Genomic DNA, 27,240 nt, shown 5'->3' with positions numbered 1-27,240 from the left:
AACCGGCCGTGATTGGGAGTCCCATTTGTAGTCAGGAAAAATTGGATATTTTTTATTGTTGATGAAAATGTACACTGCTACCATGTACCTGTGATGATTTAAAATGTTCTATGCAAATAACACCAAATGTTTTGCAGATAGTCAGGGATGTCATCAAAATCCTGCCTGAATATCTAATTAAAACAACTAACATAATTTCGAATGCAGCACAGATGTGCTTTGATTTCATTTTCGTCATCTTATATCAAAAACCCACAAGGGGCAGTATTGTCCCAAAAATAGCAACTTTCCTGGTGTAGTATTTTGTGCTAACTGAAGCCAAGCCCTCACCTGGTTCCTCTGTGGTACTGAAGACGTCTTGACTGGTCTCTGTAGGAACACCACCTGCTTGGTTGCCAGATTACCATCACTGGAGAAACACACACAATATATTATAAAGGAAAATCCTCATAGAAGGCCTGATAACCCGAGTTTGTTCCGAGAAGGACCATCAAGCAAAACATCAACTATGTGTGTTACCTGTCATGGCGGATGATAGGTGTGGGCAGGACACAGGTGAGCAGCCAGCCAAACTCAGCCAGTGTGTGAAGGAGTGGCCCGTAATCTGTCTTCACATCAGAACCCTATACAGCACAGCAATGATGTCACACACTGGATAGAGGTAATTGTTGCACGTTGTCTACACTGGTTTATCCATCTTGTAGTATTACGGTCAGGGTTGTTGGCACACAAACACACTCCTGAGACACATTATGTTACTCACAAGTGAATGTCATTCACCACAACTAGTTATTTGAGCTGTGTTTACTTGGACAGACACGGAGATGTAACTGTAATGCTAATCTCTCTCTCCCCCAACAGGATCTTCCCCAGAGAATATTTACCTACTGCAACACATTCACCTGTCCTCACTGGCTGAACACACACACACAGGTAATACGTAACACACACACGGCTCTCTGACCTCGATGACGGTCCACTGCTCCACTACGATGGTGTCGTTGGCAGGAGGGGCAGTGCTTCTCTCCTCATAGACAAACAGCCCCTCTAGAGACCTGGGTACGGGCTCACCTGAGACAACACACAGACAATCAGTCAGCAAACTACAGTATCAACATACAATGCATATCTACCAGAAAACACACTCAAACGCTATGAGTTACACAAATGCAAATCAGTGGACAGACATTCATCACCAGATACCTTTACTGTAGCGGCTGAAGTGCATTGTGAACAATGCTCTACATGTGGCAGTGAATTCCAGTTAGTACAGAAAATACACTATCGGTCAAACATTTTAAAACACCTCCTCATTCAAGGGTTTTTCTTTATTTTTACTATTTTCTACAATGTAGAATAATAGTGAAGACAAACTATGAAATAACGCATATGGAATCATGTTGTAAATTTTTTAAGTTCTTATAGCCTTTAGCCGTATCCTTATCCGACTTCTCCTCTGGTGATGTAGAGGTTAACCCAGGTCCTGTAGCCCCCAGTTCCACTCCTACTCCCCAGGTGCTATCATTTGTTGACTTCTGAAACTGTAAAAGCCTTGGTTTCATGCATGTTAACATTAGAAGCCTCCTCCCTAAGTTTGTTTTATTCACTGCTTTAGCACACTCCGCCATCCCTTATGTCCTAGCTGTGTCTGAATCCTGGCTTAGGAAGGCCACCAAAAATTCTGAAATTTCCATCCCTAACTACAAAATTTTCCGCCAAGATAGAACGGCCAAAGGGGGTGGAGTTGCAATCTACTAAAGAGATAACATGACAGAACTCTGCAGGCTATCCAGGTCTGTGCCTAAACAGTTCGAGCTTCTACTTTTAAAAATCCACCTTTCCAGAAATAAGTCTCTCACTGTTGCCGCTTGTTACAGACCCCCTCAGCCCCCAGCTGTGCCCTGGACACCATATGTGAATTGATTGCCCCCATTTATCTTCAGAGTTTGTACTGTTAGGTGACCTAAACTGGGATATGCTTAACACCCCGGCCGTCCTACAATCTAAGCTAGATGCCCTCAATCTCACACAAATTATCAAGGAACCTACTAGCTACAACCCTAAATCCGTAAACATCATTAGATATCATCCTGACCAACCTGCCCTCTAAATACACCTCTACTGTCTTCAACCAGGATCTCAGCAATCATTGCCTGCATCCGTAATGGGTCCTCGGTCAAACGACCACCCCTCATCACTGTCAAACGCTCCCTAAAACGCTTCAGCGAGCAGGCCTTTCTAAAACGACCTGGTCCGGGTATCCTGGACGGATATTGACCTCATTCCATCAGTAGAGGATGCCTGGTTATTCTTTAAAAGTGCTTTCCTCACAATCTTAAATAAGCATGCCCCATTAAAAAAAAAAGTAAAACTAAGAACAGATATAGCCCTTGGTTTACTCCAGACTTGACTGCCCTTGACCAGCACAAAATCATCCTGTGGCGTACTGCATTAGCATCGAATAGCCCCCGCGATATGTAACTTTTCAGGGAAGTTAGGAACATAGGCAGTTAAGAAAGCAAAGGCTAGCTTTTCAAACCGAAATTTGCATCCTGTAGCACAAACTCCGAAAGTTCTGGGACACTAAAGTCCATGGAGAATAAGAGCACCTCCTCCCAGCTGCCCACTGCACTGAGGCTAGGAAACACTGTCACCACGGATAAATCTACGATAATCGAGAATATCAATAAGCATTTTTCTACGGCTGGCCATGCTTTCCACCTGGCTACCCCTACCCCGGTCGACAGCTCTGCACCCCCCACAAAAACTTGCCCAAGACTCCCCCATTTCTCCTTCACCCAAATCCAGATAGCTGATGTTCTGAAAGAGCTGCAAAATCTGGACCCCTACAAATCAGCTGGGCTAGACAATCTGGAACCTCTCTTTCTAAAATTATCCGCCGCAATTGTTGCAACCCCTATTACTAGCCTGTTCAACCTCTCTTTCGTATCGTCTGAGATCCCTAAAGATTGGAAAGCTAATGTGGTCATCCCCCTCTTCAAAGGGGGAGACACTCTAGACCCAAACTGTTACAGACCTATATCCATCCTACCCTGCCTTTCTAAAGTCTTTGAAAGCCAAGTTAACAAACAGATCACCGACCATTTCGAATCCCACCGTACCTTCACCACTATGCAATCTGGTTTCCGAGCTGGTCACGGGTGCACCTCAGCCACGCTCAAGGTACTAAATGATATAACCGCCATCGATAAAAGACAATACTGTGCAGCCGTCTTCATCGACCTGGCCAAGGCTTTCGACTCTGTTAATCACCGTATTCTTATCAGCAGACTCAACAGCCTTGGTTTCTCAAACGTCTGGCTCGCCTGGTTCACCAACTACTTCTCAGATAGAGTTCCATGTGTCAAATCGGAGGGCCTGTTGTCCGGACCTCTGGCAGTCTCTATGGGGGTGCCACAGGAATCTATTCTTGGGCCAACTCTTTTCTCTGTATACATCAATGATGTCGCTCTTGCTGCTGGCGATTCTCTGATCCACCTCTACGCAGACAACACCATTCTGTATACTTCTGGCCCCTCTTTGGACACTGTGTTAACAAACCTCAAGCCGAGCTTCAATGCCATACAACACTCCTTCTGTGGCCTCCAACTGCTCTTAAATGCAAGTAAAACAAAATGCATGCTCTTCAACCGATCGCTGCCCGCACCTGCCCGCCCGTTCAGCATCACTACTCTGGACTGTTCTGACTTAGAATATGTGGACAACTACAAATACCTAGGTGTCTGGTTAGACTGTAAACTCTCCTTCCAGACTCACATTAAACCTCTCCAATCCAAAATTAAATCTAGAATCGGCTTCCTATTTCACAACAAAGCATCCTTCACTCATGCTGCCAAACATACCCTCGTAAAACTGACTATCCTACCGATCCTTGACTTCGGCGATGTCATTTACAAAATAACCTCCAACACCCTACTCAGCAAATTGGATGTAGTCTATTACAATGCCATCCGTTTTGTTACAAAGCCCCATATACTACCCACCACTGTGACCTGTACGCTCTCATTGGCTGGCCCTCGTCGCCAAACCCACTGGCTCCAAGTCATCTATAAGTCTTTGCTAGGTAAAGCCCCACCTTATCTCAGCTCACTGGTCACCATAGCAGCACCCACCCGTAGCACGCGCTCCAGCAGGTATATTTCACTTGTCATCCCCAAAGCCAACTCCTCGTTTGGCCACCTTTCCTTCCAGTTCTCTGCTGCCAATGACTGGAACGAATTGCAAAAATCAATTATTTCGCCACTATGGCCTATTTATTGCCTTACCTCCCTAATCTTACTACATTTGAACACACTGTATATAGATTTTTCTATTGTGTTATTGACTGTACGTTTGTTTATCCCATGTGTAACTCTGTTGTTTGTGTCGCACTGCTTTGCTTTATCTTGGACAGGTCGCAGTTGTAAATGAGAACATGTTCTCAACTGGCCTACCTGGTTAAATAAAGGTGAAATAAAAAATAAAAAAAACTGTTCAGAGGAGACTGCGTGAATCAGGCCTTCATGGTCGAATTGCTGAAAAAAAAACACTACTAAAGGACACCATTAATAAGAAGAGACTTGCTTGTGCCAAGTAACATAAGCAATGGACATTAGACCGTTGGAAATCTGTCCTTTGGTCTGATGAGTCCAAATCTGAGATTTTTGGTTCCAACCGCTGTGTCTTTGTGAGACGCAGAGTAGGTGAACAGATGATCTCTGTATGTGTGTTTCCCACCATGAAGCATGGAGGAGGTGTGATGATGCTTTGCTGGTGACATTGTCTGATTTATTTAGAATTCAAGGCATACTTAACCAGCATGGCTACCACAGTATTCTGCAGTGGTATGCCATCCCATCTGGTTTGGGCTTAGTGGGACTATCATTTGTTTTTCAACAGGACAATGACCCAACACACCTCCAGGCTGTGTAAGTGCTATTTTACCAAAAAGGAGAGTGATGGAGTGCTGCATCACATGACCTGGCCTCCACAATCCCCCGACCTTAACCAAATTGAGATGGTTTGGGATGAGTTGGACTGCAGAGTGAAGGAAAAGCAGCCAACAAGTGCTCAGCATATGTGAGAACTCCTTCGAGACTGTTTGAAAAGCATTTCAGGTGAAGCTGGTTGAGAGAATGCCAAGAGTGTGCAAAGCTGTCATCAAGGAAAAGGATGGCTACTTTGAAGAATCTCAAATATATTTTGATTTATTTAACACTTTTTTGGTTACTACATGATTTTTGGTTACCATGCTATTTCATAGTTGTGATGTCTATGTAAAATTTGTAAGTCGCTCTGGATAAGAGCGTCTGCTAAATGACGTAAATGTAATGTAGAAAATAGTAAAAATAAAGAAAAACCCTTGAATGGGTTGGTGTTGTAAAACTTTTCACTGGGAGTGTATGTCATTAGAATGACAATGAACTAGTTACAGACATGGAGAAGTAGGCTGTGTGCATATGTGCACATGCATGCACACAAGAATTTGCCTGTGTGTGTGAGAGAGCGACAGAGAGAGACCCCCGTGTGCTATATTCCCAGGCCCCAGATGTCTACAAATGATGTGGATTTTCGCGGCTGCTGCCAGTCTGTGGCGTAACAGGAAGCCAGGTCGGAAGGTTGGGAATAGAGCTCCAAATATAGCCACAGTGGGAGATATAAGGGAGGAGGAAGGTAGGAGGAGGCAGAGAGGGGTAGAAAGGAGGAGGAGCAGGAGGGAGAGGAGGAGGGGGGAGAGAAGAGGTGGGACTAAGAGACAGGAAGTGACTCATCCGGGGGACGTAGGGGGAGGGGAGACAAAACATAACAAGAACTGATTTTTGAGAAGACACAAAAATGGATAAAGTAGCAGAATGAGAGAGGTGGATGAGGACAAAGTGTTCTTAATCTCTCTATACTCTCTGGTCCTCTGGAGCTCAGTTGGTAGAGCATGGCGCTTGCATTGCCAGGATAGTTGGTTCGATTCCCTGGACCACCCACACGTTCAAAACATATGCATGCATGACTAAGTCACTTTGGATAAAAGCGTCTGCTAAATGGCATATATTAATATATTATTATTATTATTATTAAATCCCATCCTCTCTTCCAGAGAAGTAAAGTGTCACAAGATGTTGGCCTATCATTGCACTAATGCTCTTTGCTGGAGATCTTACAACTCCAAAGCAAGATGTCACCGTATGTATGTTGTTATTGCTTTTTAAGCTTGGTGTGGCTGTTATACAGTATGAATCTTACATCCACCTTAAGAGTCTCTCTATATCTTAGCATTTGACAGTACCTTTGGGTGTGTCCCAGTACACAAACGAGTCCACCAATGACCAGCCTTTACGATAGTAGGCTGCGGTCAGCTCCAGCCAATCGGCCTCCAGCGCGCTGATCACCTGACCCTTCCTGGACACACGCATGGACAGTGCCCCCTGGTGGTACTGACAGGCCAGAGCTTCCAGCGGAGCACAGCCTGGTGCCCAAGAGTGGAAGAACACCAGCAACCTTAGGTCTGAGACGGGGGGGGGGTGTAAGAGGTAGAGGGTCAGATCAATCTGCCAGTTCAAGCCATCATGGAGGAGAACAAGAAAGAAGGTGCAGAGACAACAGACATTGGCGGTCTATGTGAACTCCAACGTGAACTCATCTCGCCCTACTTAGGACGAGGACGTCTCAGTCTGTATGGTTGTCTCTGTGGAGTTGTGGGTGAGGGTTAGCTGACTGACATGCAGAGGCCTCTCTTACCCCAGGGCCATCAGTCAGTGTCTTCCACACAACACAGAGTTCAACTGAACATCACTGACAGACCGGGGGAGAGGGGGATGAGTAGTGTTGAAGGGAGAAACAAATCTAGGACTCCACAGTCTGGCTGTGATGTGTTGAGCATTTTGAGGTTGTGTGGCGTTAAGAGGAGATAGCAGATATATCCCACATGTCAACATTGTTAAGGGAAGGAGACAGATGAGAAGTAGTCTCGTGTTGCCGTCCTTCCAAGTCATGAGAAAGTGGAAGCCTGGGAGCTGAACAGAAGAGAGGGGAAGAGAAAGCGAGACACGGGACGAAAAGAGAAAACTAGTATCTCACCAGGGCTGTAGGTAGGGCTGTGATCCTCCAGTTCTCCTTCTCCAGGAGGGGTACATGGAGGAGTGTGTGGGGGGGATCGATAGCCTCTCCTGGGGCTAGGCACCCTGCCGTTACTGCCCCCTCCTCCAGCCTGCTGGAGCACTGAGCCCACAAACCTCACTCCGCCCCGGGCACTACTGTTCACCCTGTCGATCAGTGCTCTAACCGTGTCGTCTGTCAGGGACTCCCCTGGGATAGGCCACTCCTCCACCCTCAGCACAGGAACACTGTGACACATGGACACCACCTGCTTACTAAGAGAGAGAGAGGAGAGAACAGAACAGAGACACTGACGTTCACAGTCATTGTCCTGCAGGTTCAAACTGGTAATCACAAGCTCCATACAGGGCATTCATTCATCATTCATGTGTTTTGACTGTTAGCTACTCTGAGACTGTAAATCCATGTCTAATCTGTATGCATTAGATTGGTAAATAGTCTCACGCTACAGAGCCCTGTCCAGCTGGAGAGTTCATACTTGATTTGTTTTTGTCAGTGTTTGCAGACAGAATTCATCATTTATTAATTGGCCATGCATGAGATGGCTACTACTTTCTAAACATAAAGCATAAACAACCATACTAAATAGGTAGTGTGATATATATATATATATATCACACACACACACACACACACACACACACACACACACACACACACACACACACACACACACACACACACACACACACACACACACACACACACACACACACATTGTAGTATATGTATATTCAAATAAAAGACCCTCACATTTTAATAATATGTAATATTACAGGTTTGATAATAACACAGAAGGTACCATGTGTGAGATTCTGAGGCCCTATTGGCCTTGAGAGAGCTGTTGTTGTCAGGGTACATTTCTACCCAATGGCAACCCCTGCAGCTGAGAGCCCCACAAAACATACTCTCCAGGAGTCTCCCCCTAACCCCTCCCCCTTAAACAGCAGTCTGACCTCCCACTGAAGTTGCATTAAAGATGCAGCTACATCATCTATCATTCATCTATTTACCAGGTTGTATGGGTTAAGGCTGGGTGGCTTGTTCCAATGCTGAGCTCAGATTAAGGGATGGGCGGGAGGGTTATGGGTTGTGGCGGCCCCTGGCCTAGGCACAGATCTAAGGTAAGTTTTGTGCTTTACCTCCCAAATGGTTCAAACTGATTCTAGAACGGGGCAATTCTACCTGGAGCGGCTGTCTGTGTGTGTAAGTGCTTCCAGGCATGCATGCGTGTGTGTCTGGTACCTGGGTCGTGGACGTGCCAGGATGGCTCGGTAGAGCAGGCTAAAGGGCAGGGAACGCGTGCGTCCAACAGAGAGAATGATGGGATGCAGAGTGGTGAGGACATAGCCCTGGGTGTAGTAGGGCTGCAGGGCCTGGGACAGCTCACACAGAGAGGACACATACTGCACCGTGGGGCGACTACCTGAAGGGGGAGGGGAGGAGAGGAGACAAGAGGAGAGGAGATGAGAAAGAAAAACAGAAAGGAAGTGGCAAGGAGAGGAGGGGAGATGAGACGTGAGGAGGATGAGTAAGAAGAACAGAGGGAAAAAAGGGGCAAGGAGAGGAGTAAATAAGGAAGATGAAAGAGAGAAGGAGAAAGAGGAACACAGTGAGTCAATAAAATCACTAGAAACTCCTGCATAAAGAATAGAGGAAGGAGGAGTAGAGGCTAGCAGTATGACATCTGTCTTCCTCCATCTGTAGTCTAACCCCAGAGGTTAAGTCTGTCCTGAACTGAACACCAATCAGATCTTCTCGTCTGTCTGTCGTACAATCTCTTTAGCAGGCCCTTGCTATTCCCTAGTCATTCCCAGAGGAGATAAGAGGGGAAATGCTGAGGTATTCACACAGAGAGAAAGTGGAGAGTAGAAGGCCAGTCTGGAGACTCTGGACTGTCCCATAAGCAGACAGTTTACTATAGCAGACAGACACTCTTATGCAGAGCGACTTAGTCATTAAATAATGCTGCCAGTCTCACACTTTAGCAGCACATCACTTCACAAACTCTTCTCATGGTGTACAGCTAACAGTTCCAAAATAAGACATCTCCTCTTGCTATGCTGATCAGACAGATGCCTGTTCATCCGGTGGTTTCCCTTCCACCACCAGTAACCCTGACAACCCTAACCCAGGGCAGGCCCTGATGAGAGGACACCACCATAGAACCACCAGTAACCCTGACAACCCTAACCCAGGGCAGGCCCTGATGAGAGGACACCACCATAGAACCACCAGTAACCCTGACAACCCTAACCCAGGGCAGGCCCTGATGAGAGGACACCGCCATAGAACCACCAGTAACCCTGACAACCCTAACCCAGGGCAGGCCCTGATGAGAGGACACCGCCATAGAACCACCAGTAACCCTGACAACCCTAACCCAGGGCAGGCCCTGATGAGAGGACACCGCCATAGAACCACCAGTAACCCTGACAACCCTAACCCAGGGCAGGCCCTGATGAGAGGACACCGCCATAGAACCACCAGTAACCCTGACAACCCTAACCCAGGGCAGGCACTGATGAGAGGACACCGCCATAGAACCACCAGTAACCCTGACAACCCTAACCCAGGGCAGGCCCTGATGAGAGGACACCGCCATAGAACCACCAGTAACCCTGACAACCCTAACCCAGGGCAGGCCCTGATGAGAGGACACCGCCATAGAACCACCAGTAACCCTGACAACCCTAACCCAGGGCAGGCCCTGATGAGAGGACACCACCATAGAACCACCAGTAACCCTGACAACCCTAACCCAGGGCAGGCCCTGATGAGAGGACACCACCACATACTCTGCTATATATACACTGTAGCTTACCAGCTACCTCTCCAGCTGTTTTGGTGTTAATGTTGTAGTGCCTCGCTTATATTGGTAACATAGATATTCTAGGGGTGTTGCATTAAGTTAGGACTGAAGACATGTGTTGCTGGGGTTATTTTTTTGGTTTCGGGTTGGTTTGCAGTGTTGTTGCAGGGCGGCAGGTAGCCTAGCGGGTTAGAACGTTGGGCCTGTGACCAAAAGGTGAAAAATCTGTCAATGTGCCATTGAGCAACCCTAATTAACTATAGCTGACCCTGTAAAACAACATTTCACTGCAGCTATCCGGTGTATGTGACAGTAAAACACATGTTGGTGCTGCTGATAGTTGTCTGTGTTGAGGGGGCATTGTGTTCAGGTTTGTTGATAACATGTGACTAGTCTGTGTCTGGTGGGGTTGTTTTCCATAGTTTTCTCACGGCTCTGTCTGGAGACCTATAGCATCACCATACATCCTGTGTTCACAAAGAGGGTCTGTTCACTGGCTCCACGCCGGAGACATACACTCACATGAAAGTAAACACAATCACAGTCAAGCATGCATGCAAGCACACAAAAACAAACACCAAATCCCATTTTTAGACATAAAAACACGCTCCGCACATTCCAACTGATGGAACTCATCACACATTCACACACAAAACACACTCCCACTCAAATCTCATACACACACACACACACTCTCCCACCCAAACACCTCAGACTGAGATAATAACAGCTTGTTACTGGAATTTCTGCCATGTGAATTTGGCAGGGCCTGGCTGAATTTGGCTATGGTTTAAAACATACTGGCAAGTCCAGGTCATAGTGAAATCTCTAGACGGGTGGGTGGCCAGGGAAGCAGTGGAAGAGAAGCTTTTGAGCTGGTGGTGTCTCTGTCATCTCAACATGTGTGTCTGAGTGTATGTGTCTGTTGGGTCCCACCTGAGCTCTAGAGCAACAAAAATGACATTTTGACCAAAAGCTCCCTAGAGGAGCTCAACGCCGGACTATTAATCCAGTCTCTCCCTCTCTCTCTCTCACACACACACACACACACGTCTCTCTCGCCTGGGCTCTTTTGTCCCTCTCCGTCTCCCTTCTTTCAGCCACCTCACACCCCCTCCCATCACTACGGCTCACCCTTGTCAACCCACACACTGAGCCCTCTGTTCTCTACTGTGTGTGAGAAAAAGAGAGGAGAGGGGGAGCACAGGAGGGGGAAGAGAGAGGGGCCGACTGTGGAAAGAAGGAGGGAAATGGGGAGAAATTAGAGGGGGAAGGAGATACCAAGTGTGGTGCAAAAAAGGGGTTTACAATAAAGATTTTATGAGCCAGAAAGCTTGTGTGTGAAAAGGAAAGCTTGTATAAAAGTGAGGAAGAGGGAAAGAAAGCTGGCAAAAGAAGAAAGGTGAGTAAGAAGAGAAAGAATGAGGGTAGAAGGAGACTTAAGGAAATTGAGAGGAAAGAGAGAAAGTGATGCTGGATTCCAAATATAGGCATTTCCATTGAAAAGGACCCATTAGTACCAATATCTGAAGTTCATAGGAACATATCAAATTGGGTGTCAAATGAAATCTAAGAGTCCATATTTTGGGGAATTTAAGGCATAGAATTTTCTTTCACCAATTTTCCAAAATGTGGCATAAGTTAAGGCATTGATTTCTGGATAAATAGACGAAAAGAAATCTACCAGAAAAAGTCTAAAAAGGTATCAGAAATACATCAAAAACACAATAATGTTGATGTGAAGGACCCCTACTAGAATTACCCCCCCCCCCACAAAATCTGTAACATAATTACTGCAACTGAATTGCCTATAATTACCTGAATCTTCAGGAAATGTTGGTAATTAACAGAAAATCAAACATAATATAGGTAATTTATACTTGAATAACAGAAGAAAAAAAACTGTATTCATATATATTGTATTAATGTATTATATCTGTGTCCATTCATGAGTTTCTAATAGATAGACCATATGGTTCAAGAGAAAATAGCCTACTCAACAGCATCTAATCAATGATGGCATTATTTTCTATTAACTTTTCCAACTGTGTTCACAACGGACACCAGTTTCACGTTAAAACAAATACAATGCCTATAGAATTTCTTCACATTTAATTGTGTTACGAAGTGGGATTTAATTGTCATTTTTGTCAACAATCTGCACAAAATAATCTGTAATGTCAAAGTGGAATAATAAATCAAAAAAAAAAATACTAATATACCTTGATTCGATAAGTATTCACCTCCCCCCCAGTCAATACATGTTAGAAACACCTTTGGCACCAATTACAGCGGTGAGTCTTCTTGGATAAGTCTCATAAAAGCTTTGCACACCTGCATTGTGCACTATTTGCCCAATATTCTTTTTAAAATTCTTCAAACTCTGTCAAGTTGTTGGGGATCATGGCAAGACAGCAATTTTCAAGTATTGCCATAGATTTTGAAGCAGGTTCAAGTCAAAAATGTAACTTGGCCACTCAGTAATATTCACTGCCTTCATGGTAAGCAACTCCAGTGTAGTTTTGGCCTTGTATTGTAGGTTATTGTCCTGATGAAAGGTGAATTACTCTCCCAGTGTCTGGCGTAAAGCAGACTGAAGCAGGTTTTCCTCAAGTATTTTGCCTGTGGTTAGCTCCATCACGTTTCTTTTCATCCTAAAAAAAAAATCCCCAGTCTTTGCCGATGTCAAGCATACCCATTCAGTCACCGGCTTTATCAATAATTGCATCGACGACGTCATCCCCACAGTGACCGTACCTACATATCCCAACCAGAAGCCATGGATTACAGGCAACATCTGCATCGAACTAAAGGCTAGAGCTGCTGCTTTCAAGGAGCGGGACACTAATCCGGACGCTTATAAGAAATCCCGCTATGCCCTCAGACGAACCATCAAACACAGGACTAAGATTGTATCCTACTACACTGGCTCTGACGTTTGTTCGACGTGGTAGGGCTTGCAGACTATTACGGACTACAAAAGGGAAACCCAGCCTTGAGCTGCCCAGTGACGGGAGCCAACCAGACGAGATAAATGCCTTCTATGCTCGCTTTGAGACAAGCAACACTGAAGCATGCAGGAGAGCACCAGCTGTTTCGGACGACTGTGTGATCACGCTCTCCATAGCCGATGTGAGCAAAACCTTTAATCAGGTCAACATTCACAAAGCCGCGAGTCCAGACGGATTACCAGGACGTGTACTCTGAGCATGCATGGACCAACTGGCAAGTGTTTTCAACCTCTCCCTGAACGAGTCTAATACCTACACGTTTCAAGCAGACCACCATAATCCCTGTGCCCAAGAAAGCGAAGGCAATCTGCCTAAATGACTACCGCCCCATAGCACTCACATCGGTAGCCATGAAGTGCTTTGAAAGGCTGGTCATGGCTCACATCAAAACCATCATCCTGGAAACCCTAGATCCACTCCAATTCACATACCGCCCCAACAGATCCACAGATGACGCAATCTCAATCGCACTCCACACTGCTCTTTCCCACCTGGACAAAAGGAACACCTATGTGAGAATGCTGTTCAACACCATAGCGTGTGTTGCGTTCAACACCATAGTGCCTACAAAGCTCATCACTAAGCTAAGGACCCTGGGACTAAATACCTCCCTCTGCAACTGGATCCTGGACTTACATTTACATTTTACATTTTAGTCATTTAGCAGACGCTCTTATCCAGAGCGACTTCCAGTAGTGAGTGCATACATCATGCATTTTTTTTTTTTTTGTACTGGCCCCCCGTGGGAATCGAACCCACAACCCTGGCGTTGCACACACCATGCTGGCGTTGCAAACACCATGCTCTACCAACTGAGCCACAGGCCGCCCCCTGGTGGTAAGGGTAGGCAACAACACATTTGCCACGCTGATCCTCAACGTGGGGGCCCCTCAGGGGTGCGTGCTTAGTCCCCTCCTGTACTCCCTGTTGACTGCATGGCCAAGTAAGACTCCAACACCATCATCAAGTTTCCTGACAACAAATTCTACCGAATGTGGAAACCTTTCTTTACCTATTTCGAGACAGTGAAATGTCCCTCTACTCCACAGTTAACTCCCTACCTAAGCTTTGTATTTAATTGTTCTACCTTTGTGAGTGTTTAATATTAGCCTGTCTTACTATTATAATTTTTCTATTCATTTAAGACTAGTCATGGTTTTTTAGTGCACTTTGTTGTTTCTAATGTATGTTTTGTTATGAAAGTATTACTTAAGTATTTTATATTTTCGCATGTGCATATACATTCCTACCTCATTCAAAAAGCATGTCCCATGGTATATCAAATATATAAAATACCATGTGCAATGTACTGTTTTTCAAGCATTGTTTACTGTAACTTTGAAAAAAATACCAATAAAAAGAGTTAAAAAAAATATAAGAAAGTTTGTTGACAACAACGGTGATAGGCCTGATCAGCAAAGATGAGACAGCCTATAGGGAGGAGGTCAGAGACCTGGCAGTGTGGTGCCAGGACAACAATCTCTCCCCAACGTGAGCAAGACAAAGGAGATGATCGTGGACTACAGGAAAAGGAGGGCTGAACACGCCCCCATTCACATTGATGGGTTTGTAGTGGGTCGAGAGTTTCAAGTTCCTTGGTGTCCACATTAACAAACTGTCATGGTCCAAACACACCATGAAGATGCCTCACAAGTCCTCAACTGCAGCTTCATTAAATCGTACCCACAAAACACCAGTCTCAACGTCAACAGTGAAGAGGCGACTCCGGGATGCTGGCCTTCTAGGCAAAGTTTCTCTGTCCAGTGTGTGTTCTTTTGACCGTCTTAATATTTAATTTTAATTGGCCAGTCTGAGATATGTGTTTTTCTTTGCAACTCTGCCTAGAAGGCCGGCATCCCGGTGTTGCCTCTTCACTGTTGTCGTTGAGACTGGTGTTTTGCGGGTGCAATTTAATCAAGCTGCCAGTTGACGACTTGTGCGGCGTCTGTTTCTCAAACTAGACACTCTAATGTACTTGTCCTCTTGCTCAGTTGTGGACAGGGGCCTCCCACTCCTCTTTCTATTCTGGTTAGAGCCAGTTTGAGCTGTTCTGTGAAGGAAGTAGTACACAGCATTGTACGAGATATTCCGTTTCTTGGCAATTTCTCGCATAGAATAGCCTTAATTTCTCAGAACAAGAATAGACTGACGAGTTTCAGAAGAAAGTTCTTTGTTTCTGGCCATTTTGAGCCTGTAATCGAACCCACAAATGCTGATGCTCCAGATACTCAACTAGCCTAAAGAAGGTCAGTTTTAACACTTATTTAAATCAGAACAACAGTTTTCAGCTCTGCTAACATAATTGAAAAAGGGTTTTCTAATTACCAATTAGCCTTTTAAAATTATAAACTTGGATTAGCTAACACAACGTGCCATTGGAACACAGGAGTGATGGTTGCTGATAATGGGCCTCTGTACGCCTATGTAGATATTCCATGAAACAAATCTGCTATTTCCAGCTACAATAGTCATTAACAATGTCTACACTGTATTTCTGATCAATTTGATGTTATTTTAATGGACAACATTTTTTTTGCTTTTCTTTCAAAAACAAGGACATTCCTAAGTGACCCCAAACTTTTGAACGGTAGTGTACATGTACAGATGACCTCGACTAACCTGTGCCTCGCACATTGACCCAGTACTGGTACCGGTACACCCTGTATATAGCCTCCACATTGACCCGGTACTGGTATCGGTACCTCCTGTATATAGCCTCCACATTGACCCGGTACTGGTACCGGTACTCCCTGTATATAGCCTCCACATTGACCCGGTACTATCCTACCTGACAGGTCGCTCCTACCAGGTGGCATGGCGAGAATCTGTCTCCGCACCATTCGCTCTCACCACTGGTGTCCCCCAGGGCTCTGTTCTAGGCCCTCTCCTATTCTCGCTATACACCAAGTCACTTGGCTCTGTCATATCCTCACATGGTCTCTCCTATCATTGCTATGCAGACGACACACAATTAATCTTCTCCTTTCCCCCTTCTGATAACCAGGCGGCGAATCGCATCTCTGCATGTCTGTCAGACATATCAGTGTGGATGACGGATCACCACCTCAAGCTGAACCTCGGCAAGACGGAGCTGCTCTTCCTCCTGGGGAAGGACTGCCCGTTCCATGATCTCGCCATCACGGTTGACAACTCCCTTGTGTCCTCCTCCCAGAGTGCTAAGAACCTTGGCGTGATCCTGGACAACACCCTGTCGTTCTCCACTAACATCAAGGCGGTGACCCGATCCTGTAGGTTCATGCTCTACAACATTCGCAGAGTACGACCCTGCCTCACACAGGAAGCGGCGCAGGTCCTAATCCAGGCACTTGTCATCTCCCCGTCTGGATTACTGCAACTCGCTGTTGGCTGGGCTCCCTGCCTGTGCCATTAAACCCCTACAACTCATCCAGAACGCCGCAGCCCGTCTGGTGTTCAACCTTCCCAAGTTCTCTCACGTCCCCCGCTCCTCCGCTCTCTCCACTGGCTTCCAGTTGAAGCTCGCATCCGCTACAAGACCATGGTGATTGCCTACGGAGCTGTGTAGGGAACGGCACCTCCATACCTTCAGGCTCTGATCAGGCCCTACACCCAAACAAGGGCACTGCGTTCATCCACCTCTGGCCTGCTGGCCCCCCTACCTCTGAGGAAGCACAGTTCCCGCTCAGCCCAGTCAAAACTGTTCGCTGCTCTGGCACCCCAATGGTGGAACAAGCTCCCTCACGACGCCAGGACAGCGGAGTCAATCACCACCTTCCGGAGACACCTGAAACCCCACCTCTTTAAGGAATACCTAGGATAGGATAAAGTAATCCTTCTAACCCCCCCCCCTTAAAAGATTTAGACGCACTATTGTAAAGTGGTTGTTCCACTGGATATCATAAGGTGTATGCACCAATTTGTAAGTCGCTCTGGATAAGAGCGTCTGCTAAATGACTTAAATGTAAATGTAAATGTACTGGTAACCCTGTATATAGCCTCCACATTGACCCGGTACTGGTACCGGTACCCCCTGTATATAGCCTCCACATTGACCCAGTACAGGTACCCCTTGTATATAGCCTCCACATTGACCCGGTACTGGTAGCTCCTGTATATAGCCTCCACATTGAGCTGGTACTGGTACCCCCTGTATATAGCCTCCACATTGACTCAGTACTGGTACTGGTACTGGTACCTCCTGTTTATAGCCTCATTATTGTTATTCTATTGCGTTATTTTTTACTTTACTTTATTTAGTAAATATTTTCCAAACTCTATTTTCTTAAAACTGCATTATTGGTTAAGGGCTTGTAAGTAAGCATTTCATGGTAAGGTCTACACCTGTTGTATTCGGCGCATGTGACAAATAACATTTCATTTGATTTCATGCTTGAAAATAATGAGGCAGTTACTCAGTGATGTGTTGGATTTGCCCCTAACACAAGGCTTTACATTTAGGCCAAAAAGTGTATTTTCTTGCCATGTTTTTTGCAGTATTATTTTAGTGCCTTGTTGCATACATATGCATGTTTTGTAATATTGTTATTCAGTATATTTTGTTATTCTTCTTTTCACTCTGTCATTTATGTCATTATTGTGGAGTCAATACAATGTTGTTGATCCATCCTCAGTTTTCTCCCATCACAACCATTGAGCTCTGTAGCTGTTTTAAAACTTCTCATGAGCTTAGTTCAACTGTCACACCCCATCAGAACCCAAAGTAGATGCTTGTTTAACGCCAATGTTTGTTTGCAAACACAGTATAGCCTCAACAAATGCTTATAACTATAATTTTGATATCATGGATGGTCAGTCCTTGGATCCATAGCTCTGGCTATGAATTTGAGAGTGGTTACATTTTTCCAACCTCATCCCTAACGCTTTGTTATTGTTTCAACTGCTGATTGCCACTTTAAAGATATACTCAATGTCTGCTTTGTTATTGTTACCCATCTACCAATCATTGCCCTTCTTTATGAGGCTTTATGAAGCTCATTGGTCTTTGTAGTTGAATCTGTGCTTGAAATTCAATACTTGACTGAGGGACCTTACAGATGTACAGTATCTATGGGGGACAGAGGAAGGGGTAGTCATTCAAAAATCATGTCAACCCCCATTACTCTATAGAGTTCACATATCTTCTTATGTGATTTGTCACGCCAAATTGCCTTAAAGGGGGAGAATACTTATGCAATGAGTATATTTTAGTTATTTCGTTTTTTTATTACTTTTGTAAAAAAATAAAATGTACAAAAAAAAGAGAGTCTAAACAATATTTTCACTGTGACACCATGGAGTATTTTTTTTTTACAACTAAATCCATTTCCATTCCACTTTAAAATGCAACAAAAAGTGGGTGTAGACGTTCTCATGTACAGCGCCTTATTGGCCTAGTAAAATAAATAGGTGTAGAAAAAGAAAGGGGATTTCATGCTGAAACCCTTATATTAAACACCAATGGTATTCACTAAGTTGATGGTTTATTGTTTATATTTAGGTTGATGTTTTTAAGCTTTGTCATTCTATATTTTTGTATCTTATTGAATTATTTCACATATTTGACATGTAATCAGGCCACGCTGAGGACCAGAGTATTACAGAAACCTGTGATAATCTGATGTACCTAATCTAGATGTATTGTGATAGATTACATAAAATCTTTGAAAGATGCCAAAATTCTGGTAGTTTACTGGTAAACTTCGAAAGTTTCCAGTAATAAACCATCCCATTGCAACCCTAGCTATAATGGGAAGTAGTAATACTCACAAACCACAGTTGGGTCACCTGCATCTCTCTCTCCCTCCATCTCCAGTTAATGTCACCTCTCCCAGCTCCCACCTACCCATGAGCCCCCTCTCTTTCCATTTACTTTAACCAGCATCCTCACCCACTGAGCACCGACCAACACCGGATGTTAAAAAGTAGTTTGGTCAGTCCACCAGGGACTTGATGTTAACATCCACAGACAGACCGGACTGGACCAAATCTGAACCTGTCATATCATGTTTCACAAGTTTGGATAGCACAGTACAGTAGTGAGTAGAGCACAGTACTGTACAGTGACTACAACACCGTAGAGGACATTATAATAGTGAGTGAAACATGAGGAGAATGCATTTCTCCTCATAATTATGCATTTCTGTGTAGTACGCATGATGTAATTCCGTTACAGTAATTCCGTTACCAGGTGTAAATCCACTTCACTTAGTGTAGTTTTATAACCAAAAGAGATTTTTCAAAGTCAAGATGCCATGTCATAGCTGACACCCCAGTCTTTCTGCAGACATCTTAATCTTAATTCGGAGCGGATATTTAACAGTTTTTGGAAAAATCTGGGTCACAAAAACCTGAGGGAGATTTCACCATAATTCCTTTAAAGATTCCATCTGCACAGTTCTTCCAATAAACTCATTTTTGTAAAATTTACAGTGGAAATTGTTAAAAGTAGTCCTTGTGCATATACACCGGACAAAAATACAAACGCAAATGTGAAGTGTTGGTCCACATGAGCCGAAATAAAATATCCCAGAAATGTTCCATTCGCACAAAAAGCTTATTTCTCTCAACCGTCCTCAAAACCGCAGACCACGTGTATGGCGCCGTGTGGGCGAGCGGCTTGCTGATGTCAACGTTGTGAACAAAGTGTCCCATGGTGGCGGTGGAGTTATGGTATGGGTAGGCATAAACTATGGACAACAAACACAATTGCATTTTATCAATGGCAATTTGAATGCACAGAAATCCTGTAACGAGATCCTGAGGCTCATTGTGAAGCCCATTTATTTTTTTAAGGTATCTGTGTCCAACAGATGAATATCTGTATTCCCTGTCATGTGAAATCCATAGATTAGGGCCTAATGAATTCATTTTAATTGACTGATTTCCTCATATGAACTGTAACTCAGTAAAATCTTTGAAATTGTTGCATTTATATGTTTGTTCAGTATAGTTGTATCGCTTGTTCAACTTTAAAATCAATGTTTTTTGTCTGGTATTCATTTTAAAGTGAACAAAAAAAAGTTTCAAAGCGTAATTCTGTTACTGTGGAATTCAGTGGAGGTTGGTGCCATTTAAGATTAGGGAGGACAATATATATTTTTTTAGCATTATGGCTTTATTTCTATTACAGCATATTGGATGACTGTTATTCATATTCCATTAACCCAGCTCAATGTAATGTCAATAGATTTAGGCTAATACATTTTTCCTATACCCATCATGAGGTTGCTACAACGTAGCCTATGAATTAAAAAGTTTACAACGTAGGTGCACAGGTCAAGATACATTTTTTTTAATCAAGGTGACAGACAGTGACACATTCAATACCGTTTTACACACTCTTGCCTGCATTTTGCTGTTCTAGAGTGTAATCATTAGTCCAAATCGTTGCTCATTCAGGTATGTTTATCCCCATTTTGTTTCGTTTACTTCTGTTTAAGAAGCATTTGTCAACACAATTGGCAGAACGAATACACCCTTGATCATCCGCAAACACAGTTCACTTTCATAGCAGCCACATACAAACAGCATGATCACCTTGCTCCTTGTATAATTCCTTCTCGAATCTACGTGCTATCCTTCTCTCACCTTTTCCCTTCACTGTTGTGCACAACACAACAGCTGTCTGTGACCAGGCAAAAAAAACTTTCCAAGCCAAACCTTCATACCATAACCTCTACACACAGCCTACATCGTTGTCACCACATTAGCTAACGTCAGTCAACATAGCGACTAAAACGAATGTGTTAGTAAGCCTGCAACAATCATGCAGTATAGTGTACAGCAAGCAGTTTAGCAGTTAAACCGGCAAGGCCAAGTTGACAATAAATTAATATAACCAAAAGCTTACCTTGACTTGCAGTGTTGGATAGCCATAGCTAACATAGTATCCCTCTCTGTTTGAGCTGGTGTTTGAGTAGGCTAAACTAGCTAGCTGCATTCGTTAGCTAAGTAAGTGAAAAGAAATACAACAAAATATAGCTAGATTTCTCTCTCACTTCTCCTTCATTTTTCAAGAAATTAATTTGTTAAAAACTGTTCAACTATTGTCTTTCTCTTTGAGTTAGCTACTCACCACATTTTATGCACTGACGTGCTAGCTAGCTGTAGCTTGTGCTTTCAGTACTAGATTCATTCTCTGATCCTTTGATTGGGTGGACAACATGACAGTTCATGCTGCAAGAGCTCCAATAGATTGGAGGACGTCCTCTGGAAGTTGGAATAATTACTGTGTAAGTCTATGGAAGGGGGTGAGAACCATGAGCCTCCTAGGTTTAATATTGAAGTCAATGTACCCCGGAGGAGGACAGAAACTCTCTGTCCTCCAGCTACACCATGGTGCTTCCCTAGAGAGTGCTATTGAGGCTACTGTCGAACTTCATTGCAAAACAGTGTGTTTTAATAAATTATTTGGCGACGTGAATATATTTAGTATAGTTTTATCCCCCCAAAAATGTTTTTAATGTTCGTCCTCCCCTTCCTCCGCTGAGGAGCCACCACTGGTGAAATTACCTGTACTCTACAGGAATAAACATGAGAGGACAGAGTGTGTAGTTCTCGTGTAAAGTGGAAAGGATTATCCTAATATGATTACCAAGGCACCATCTCTGTTAACAAATCATTACATTACATTAGCTAAATACTATACCGTTCTGCCAATCAGGGCCCCGCGACTTCACTGGAAACTCCAGTTAGCTGAGCAGAGCAGAATTGATTCTTCACAGTGTGTTAAACCATATCACTACACCAGCCAGGTTTGGAATGTACCATTGCCCTTGTAGTCTCCTCCAAATGTAATATATACTCTATAATCAGAGCTAATCCAGCATTTTCTAGGGTCTGGTTCCAGTCAGATTAACACAGAGAGAGAGAAAGAGAAGAAGAGAGATTATAGTAGATTGTGGTTGCGTTGAATTTGTTCTGGAATTACATCCGCATATGGTCCAGGTGAGGCGGAATTTAATTTGCCGCATACAGACAAATACCAAAAACCTAGCCTGGTTCCAGGTCTGTTTCTGCCGTCTTGCCAACTCCTATGGTTATTGGCGTAAGAATGACCATATGAGTTGGCAAGACAGCACAAATAGATCTGGGTCCAGGCTACTAAGAACAGGAGGCTGATGAGAATCCAGGCCTAGCAGTCAATCGAGGTAAACAACCTTGGAAAGAGAAGAGTCATAATATTTTAGCATAGCGGGGTGGTTGGATACACTTATCCCTCATCCCTAAATCCTTTAATCTTTCAATCTATCCTCCTATCCAACTAATATCCTCTAGGGCCGGGACGACACCAGTATCTCGATACTCGTTAGTATCATGGCAAGAAAACAAAACACAAAGCGGATTTAACTTCTTTAGGAAAACACCAGTAATGTTGCAAACATCATGTTGTCATACAGAGTCACATGTATTTATTTTCCAAGCTATAGCTCACAATATGTTAAATACAGCAGGTTATTAAAGGACCAAAGAGTTAGATCTGCTTTGTGTTTTCATTTTTGCCATGGAAAAAATATCGTCCCAGCCCGAATATCCTCCCATCCAGCTTGAATTATTAATCTCTCTAGCCACCTCTGTCCAACCACAAATCCAATCTCTCGACCTGTCACCCCTCTGCCCGTTAATTTATCCATCTAGGCATCCATCCATCCCCTTTACATCTCTCCATCCCCCACTCAGCCCAGTAGAGGCCCTGTGGATCAACAGTGTGAGGCCCACTCTGCCCCCCCTCTTCACGGGCTGCCGTCCAGCCTCTGTCCTGGGCCCAGCTGAGCTCTCCAGCCCTCCCTTCCTCCCTCAATCCACACTGACTGTACTGCGGGGCTAAACTAATCAGCATGTGAGGCTTTAGCCATTAGACATTAGCCACTTTGATGTGATGCCCCTGGCCTCTGCTTCCGCCACAGGGAGGAGTAATGGTGCTTTAAAAGGAGGCCAAGCTACTGGGCTGGGCTGCTACTGGGAAGAGGGGTGGGGGTGTGCATGTGAGGGAAGGTGCAGCCAGCGAATGGCTTAGGAGAGAGGTTGTGTGTGTGTCCCAGAAATGTTTCTTCGTTTCAAGGAGAATTGAGGAAGAGAAGAGGGAACATGTAGTGGGTTCTAACTAGTCCCCAATCTTCAGGCAGGTCCAGTGTTGATGCTAACACTGATGTCAATACTGAAGCTAAATCACACTAGTTTGGCATAAAGCAGAGAACAGCAATGAAACGGATCCAAGATGGATGATTAAGGACGTTAGTTCTAATCTTTATTAATCTGTCCGTTTGGCTCTGCCTCACACTGAAACATCTGGCTCAGAGGCCCTGGAGGAGAGAACATGGTAGTAAACAGTCAACCTAGCCACCTATCCAGTGGAATACCCTGGTACTGGAAGTCATGGGAGTCACACTTGACTTGGGAAGGTACAGTACCTATAGCAAGCATCAAATGTCAATCAAATGTGGCTAAGCTCTTCTCATAAAGAACTAAGACAAGTAAGGCTTTGATACTGTGTAGCACAGACAGGCACACAATACAGCAGTACCTAGAGGCATTCAAAGGAGTAGGTACTGTCTAGCTGCACCTTTAAACCCTTGAGAGTCATGTTGAATTATAAGCATAATATTGTTTTCATTTCCAGCCTCTTGGAGTGTGCCTGCTACTCAACTGTCAGTGTGTGGGTCTCTATACACGCCTATACAGCAGCTGACAGTGCAATCAGAGGAATTCTATTACTTTTATTTGACCCTGCTGGTCATCTATGAACATTTTAACATCTTGGCCATGTTCTGTTATAATCTCCACCCGGCACAGCCAGAAGAGGGCTGGCCACGCCTCATAGCCTGGTTCCTCTCTCGGTTTCATCCTAGGTTCTGGCCTTTCTAGGGAGTTTTTCCTAGCCAGCGTACTTCTACACCTGCATTGCTTGCAGTTTGGGGTTTTAGGCTGGGTTTCTGTACAGAACTTTGTGACATCAGCTGATGTAAGAAGGGCTTTATAAATACATTTGATTGATATTCTGGAGATGTTTGCTTTGCCTCGAGGCATCTGCAGGCCAGGGGCTCCTCACTAAGGAATGGAGCTCAATCACGTTTAGGATTATGTATGCTCCAAAACAGACCCTCAGGCTGTCTATATATCTACACTATATACAGTATTTGGGGTTGAACTTGACCACATGCACCACAGTCCTAATATGTACACAGTAGTACATATCATTTGATATCTACAATAAGCAGTACTTCATTATTTCAATAATGTCTATGAGGCCGTGTTTTTTTCTTGACCAGGATTTCTGTTGGTATGGAAGTCACAACAACCAGCCTACACAGACAGGGACTCCTAAATCCAGTTGAACAGGATTTGGCTGGTGGAGGAAACCCATGACTTTCTGGTTATCTCCCAATGAAACTAAGGTCACTAAACTGTTCAGGCAGTTTACACACTCACGTACAGACTCATTGAGAATATATATATGAAAATGTATTTAGGCCATGTCCAGATAAGGGCCGGGTTGTGCTGTAGAATAAGAGTGACTGTATCAACTAGTGGGCTTTACTCCAAACCCCTGAACTGGGAGCCCAGCCACTTTCGACTGTGTCCATTATTCTGCAAGCCCAAACCCAATAACCCATGTAGACATAACCACATCGTCATATCTAAAGCTCATAGGCCTAACCATAAGGACAGAGGCTCCACAGTGAGAGAGATAATGGTGACTCACACTAGGGAGCCTCAGTCTACAGAGTCAAATACATTACAATTATTTATTAGGGAATGGGGTTGAACACGGGTTATATGGGTTCAATGGCATTATTTGGGTTCTACCAGATACTTAATAAACTAACACTCCATCCAAAGTGACATACACCACTGTTTACATGGCTGGCTTCTAGCTAAACAAATATTAGCGTTATTTCCCTTCCAAATAGGTCATTGGTACATCAACCAGTCCCAAGCTCCTCATGTTGTAGAGATTACACTAAAAACACTGCATTCTGACAAAGGATGCTGTTGCACTTTCAGATGATCAGAAATCATATTATAATGTGGTGGCAGGTCTCTGTGAGATTAGGACAGAAGGTATTTTTCCTTTCACATGGATGCGCGAACGCACACACGCTGGAAGAGAGGGGGTAAAGAAAAACCGTCCCGACCTATTTCTCTGGATGATAAAATGACAGCACTGTTGCTAGGAGAGAGGACCTGAGCCACTGCATAGGATACACACGTGTAGTGTTCCAATTAAGATCAGCCACAGGAAAGACCATTGCAGCCTATTTGAAAAGAAAACCTGCCATTTGTAAACCAATGTTCAAAAACCAAAATCCATACATAGTCAAAATAGTGACAAGCTTTAAAAGCACCTTACCCAGGTTATTTCAGAGGAAAATAGTAATTCATGTTTTTCTTTCATTCATTCAGTTAGTATAGCCTAGTCTATGTCTAAAGAAACATTGTTTAGAATATATCCTAAGTATTATGCTTAATCTATCAAGGTGAAACCCAAATGCATACCTTCCAAACTGAAATCCAGTAGGACATACTCGTAAACGGTGTCGGTTTTGATCTCTACTTGTGGTCTCTTCAGAGTGGAGTAGATCTTCCCGGGGCTGCTGTCCTCCGGGTCTTCCAGTTTCCTCAATCCGCAGCCCATAGTGCTGTGGTGGGATATCCAGCTCAAACTGCCCGGGCACGGTGACGGGAAGAGCCCGCTCCGCTATACAAACCGTTTTGCTACTGCTATGAAGTTAACGGGATTACTCCATCCACGGAGACGCTATTATTCCGTTTGAGTGCCGCCGGATAATCACTGTTATTTTTTGGGGGGGGGGAGGGGTGCAATTGTACAGTGAGAATATTTTCTGTAATAACTTATTTTGCAACGAAACGTGCGTCTGGAGCGTGCAGCTCTCGTTCCCTCTTGAAAAATAACTCACGGAAAAAGTTACATTTGACAACTCCTCCACCTCTGCGCGAGCGGCTACTTTGTTGCAAACGTCGATGAATTGTCAACAAATCCACTTTTGGTTTTATTTTCACCGATAAAACGATATCACTTGCAGCTTATCATCTAAACGAGAGTGGTTTCAGTAAAGCCGAATAATACGTCTGTGAGTGATTTAGAAAAGCCAAAGCAGCTTGCAGGAGACAGAAAAAATGGGAGGACCGACGGAGAGGAGGTGATTTGGGCAGCAACAACATCCACTAATGTCTAACTGAGGAAGTTGTAGTCTAGCTCTATTTTTATGATATTCTGTCACACTTCATGTAGTTTAGGTCATAGATCATATAACATTGTTCAACCTCTATAGTTTAGGTTTGTGCTGTTTAGTGCAAAGAAAATACACTGTTACCCTACTACTGCAGGGCAGGGTAACCTTTTCAGGTTATATGGAGTTGCTTATATAATTAGACCATACTTTTGTATGAATTTACAACCCCAGTAACATTAGATCATATTGAGGGCATTGGTATAATTCAAAGCCACCAGAGACTGCTATATTCTCTGTAAAGTTGAAATAGTTACTGTAAGTAATTGGAGTTACAAAGTGAATGACAGGATGTGTGACCAAGGTGTGTACCACTCCACCTGTTCAAAGGTTTATGGAGCAGATAGTTTCATTCACCTGTCATTTCCATTACCAACACTTTCTCTAAGTCAGTGACCGAAGTCCAAGGTCCATCTCTATAGTTATGGCCTGCCCATAACTCATATCTGCCTAACTAAGACACAGGCATGTTGACATGTGCACGGTCAATCTATCGACCCATCTTTTCACTACTTGAATGAATTGGAGGTCCATTATGACTTCATTGAAACAATCTATGACAGAGAGGTTATTCAGAGTGGTGGGCATGTTGTCCATTGTCCATCTCAATTGAAGCTGTTTTGCCAATAGATACAGATTTCTATTTGATTGTTAAATTTTACTATATCTCTATCCCCAGACAAGGGAACTGGTGACAATTAGTAATATACATTTGAACCAAATGAACTGAAATGAAGTCTATTTTGTGTGTCTGTGTGTGTTATAGCTCTCTCTTTCTCTCTTACACACACACCGCCAAAGAACCCATTTTGCAATCAACAAACTGCCAACTTAATGTGATCACCAGATAATGTCTAACAGAATTAGACTCAAAACGCTATCTCTCCACAGGTTGTCCCTGAGGGGGGGTTATGGATTGGCCAGGATGGCATATGTCACCACGGCCCAACGGCCCACCCCCTGTCCCAGGCTACCAGTGAGGGCTAATGGAACCCAGGTGGTGGAGAGCGTCAGGGTGTGTGTGTGGGTGGGTGTGTGTGTGTCATCTGACCCGCTCTACTGTGTTTGTCCACTCTTT

At 44.1% G+C, this 27,240-nt stretch overlaps 1 protein-coding gene across 1 annotated transcript in view; it reads right to left on the bottom strand.

The window, feature by feature from the left end:
• Positions 1-26,039, bottom strand: part of rftn2 (raftlin family member 2) — a 29,953-nt gene extending 3,914 nt beyond the window's left edge. The window contains exons 1-7 of the mRNA XM_014173563.2: positions 25,408-26,039; positions 8,356-8,536; positions 7,072-7,364; positions 6,281-6,499; positions 965-1,071; positions 520-623; positions 331-409 (exon numbers count right to left, since the gene is read on the bottom strand). Of these exons, the coding sequence (XP_014029038.1) occupies positions 331-409; positions 520-623; positions 965-1,071; positions 6,281-6,499; positions 7,072-7,364; positions 8,356-8,536; positions 25,408-25,546 (1,122 nt within the window). The 5' untranslated portion in view covers positions 25,547-26,039. The remainder of the gene's footprint in view (positions 1-330; positions 410-519; positions 624-964; positions 1,072-6,280; positions 6,500-7,071; positions 7,365-8,355; positions 8,537-25,407) is intronic.
• Positions 26,040-27,240: the final 1,201 nt, after the last annotated feature.

This window comes from Salmo salar, chromosome ssa25 (assembly GCF_905237065.1).
Source record: "Salmo salar chromosome ssa25, Ssal_v3.1, whole genome shotgun sequence".
In the NCBI taxonomy this organism is placed as follows: Eukaryota; Metazoa; Chordata; class Actinopteri; order Salmoniformes; family Salmonidae; genus Salmo; species Salmo salar.
This window is presented reverse-complemented; position numbering and strand designations above follow the sequence as displayed.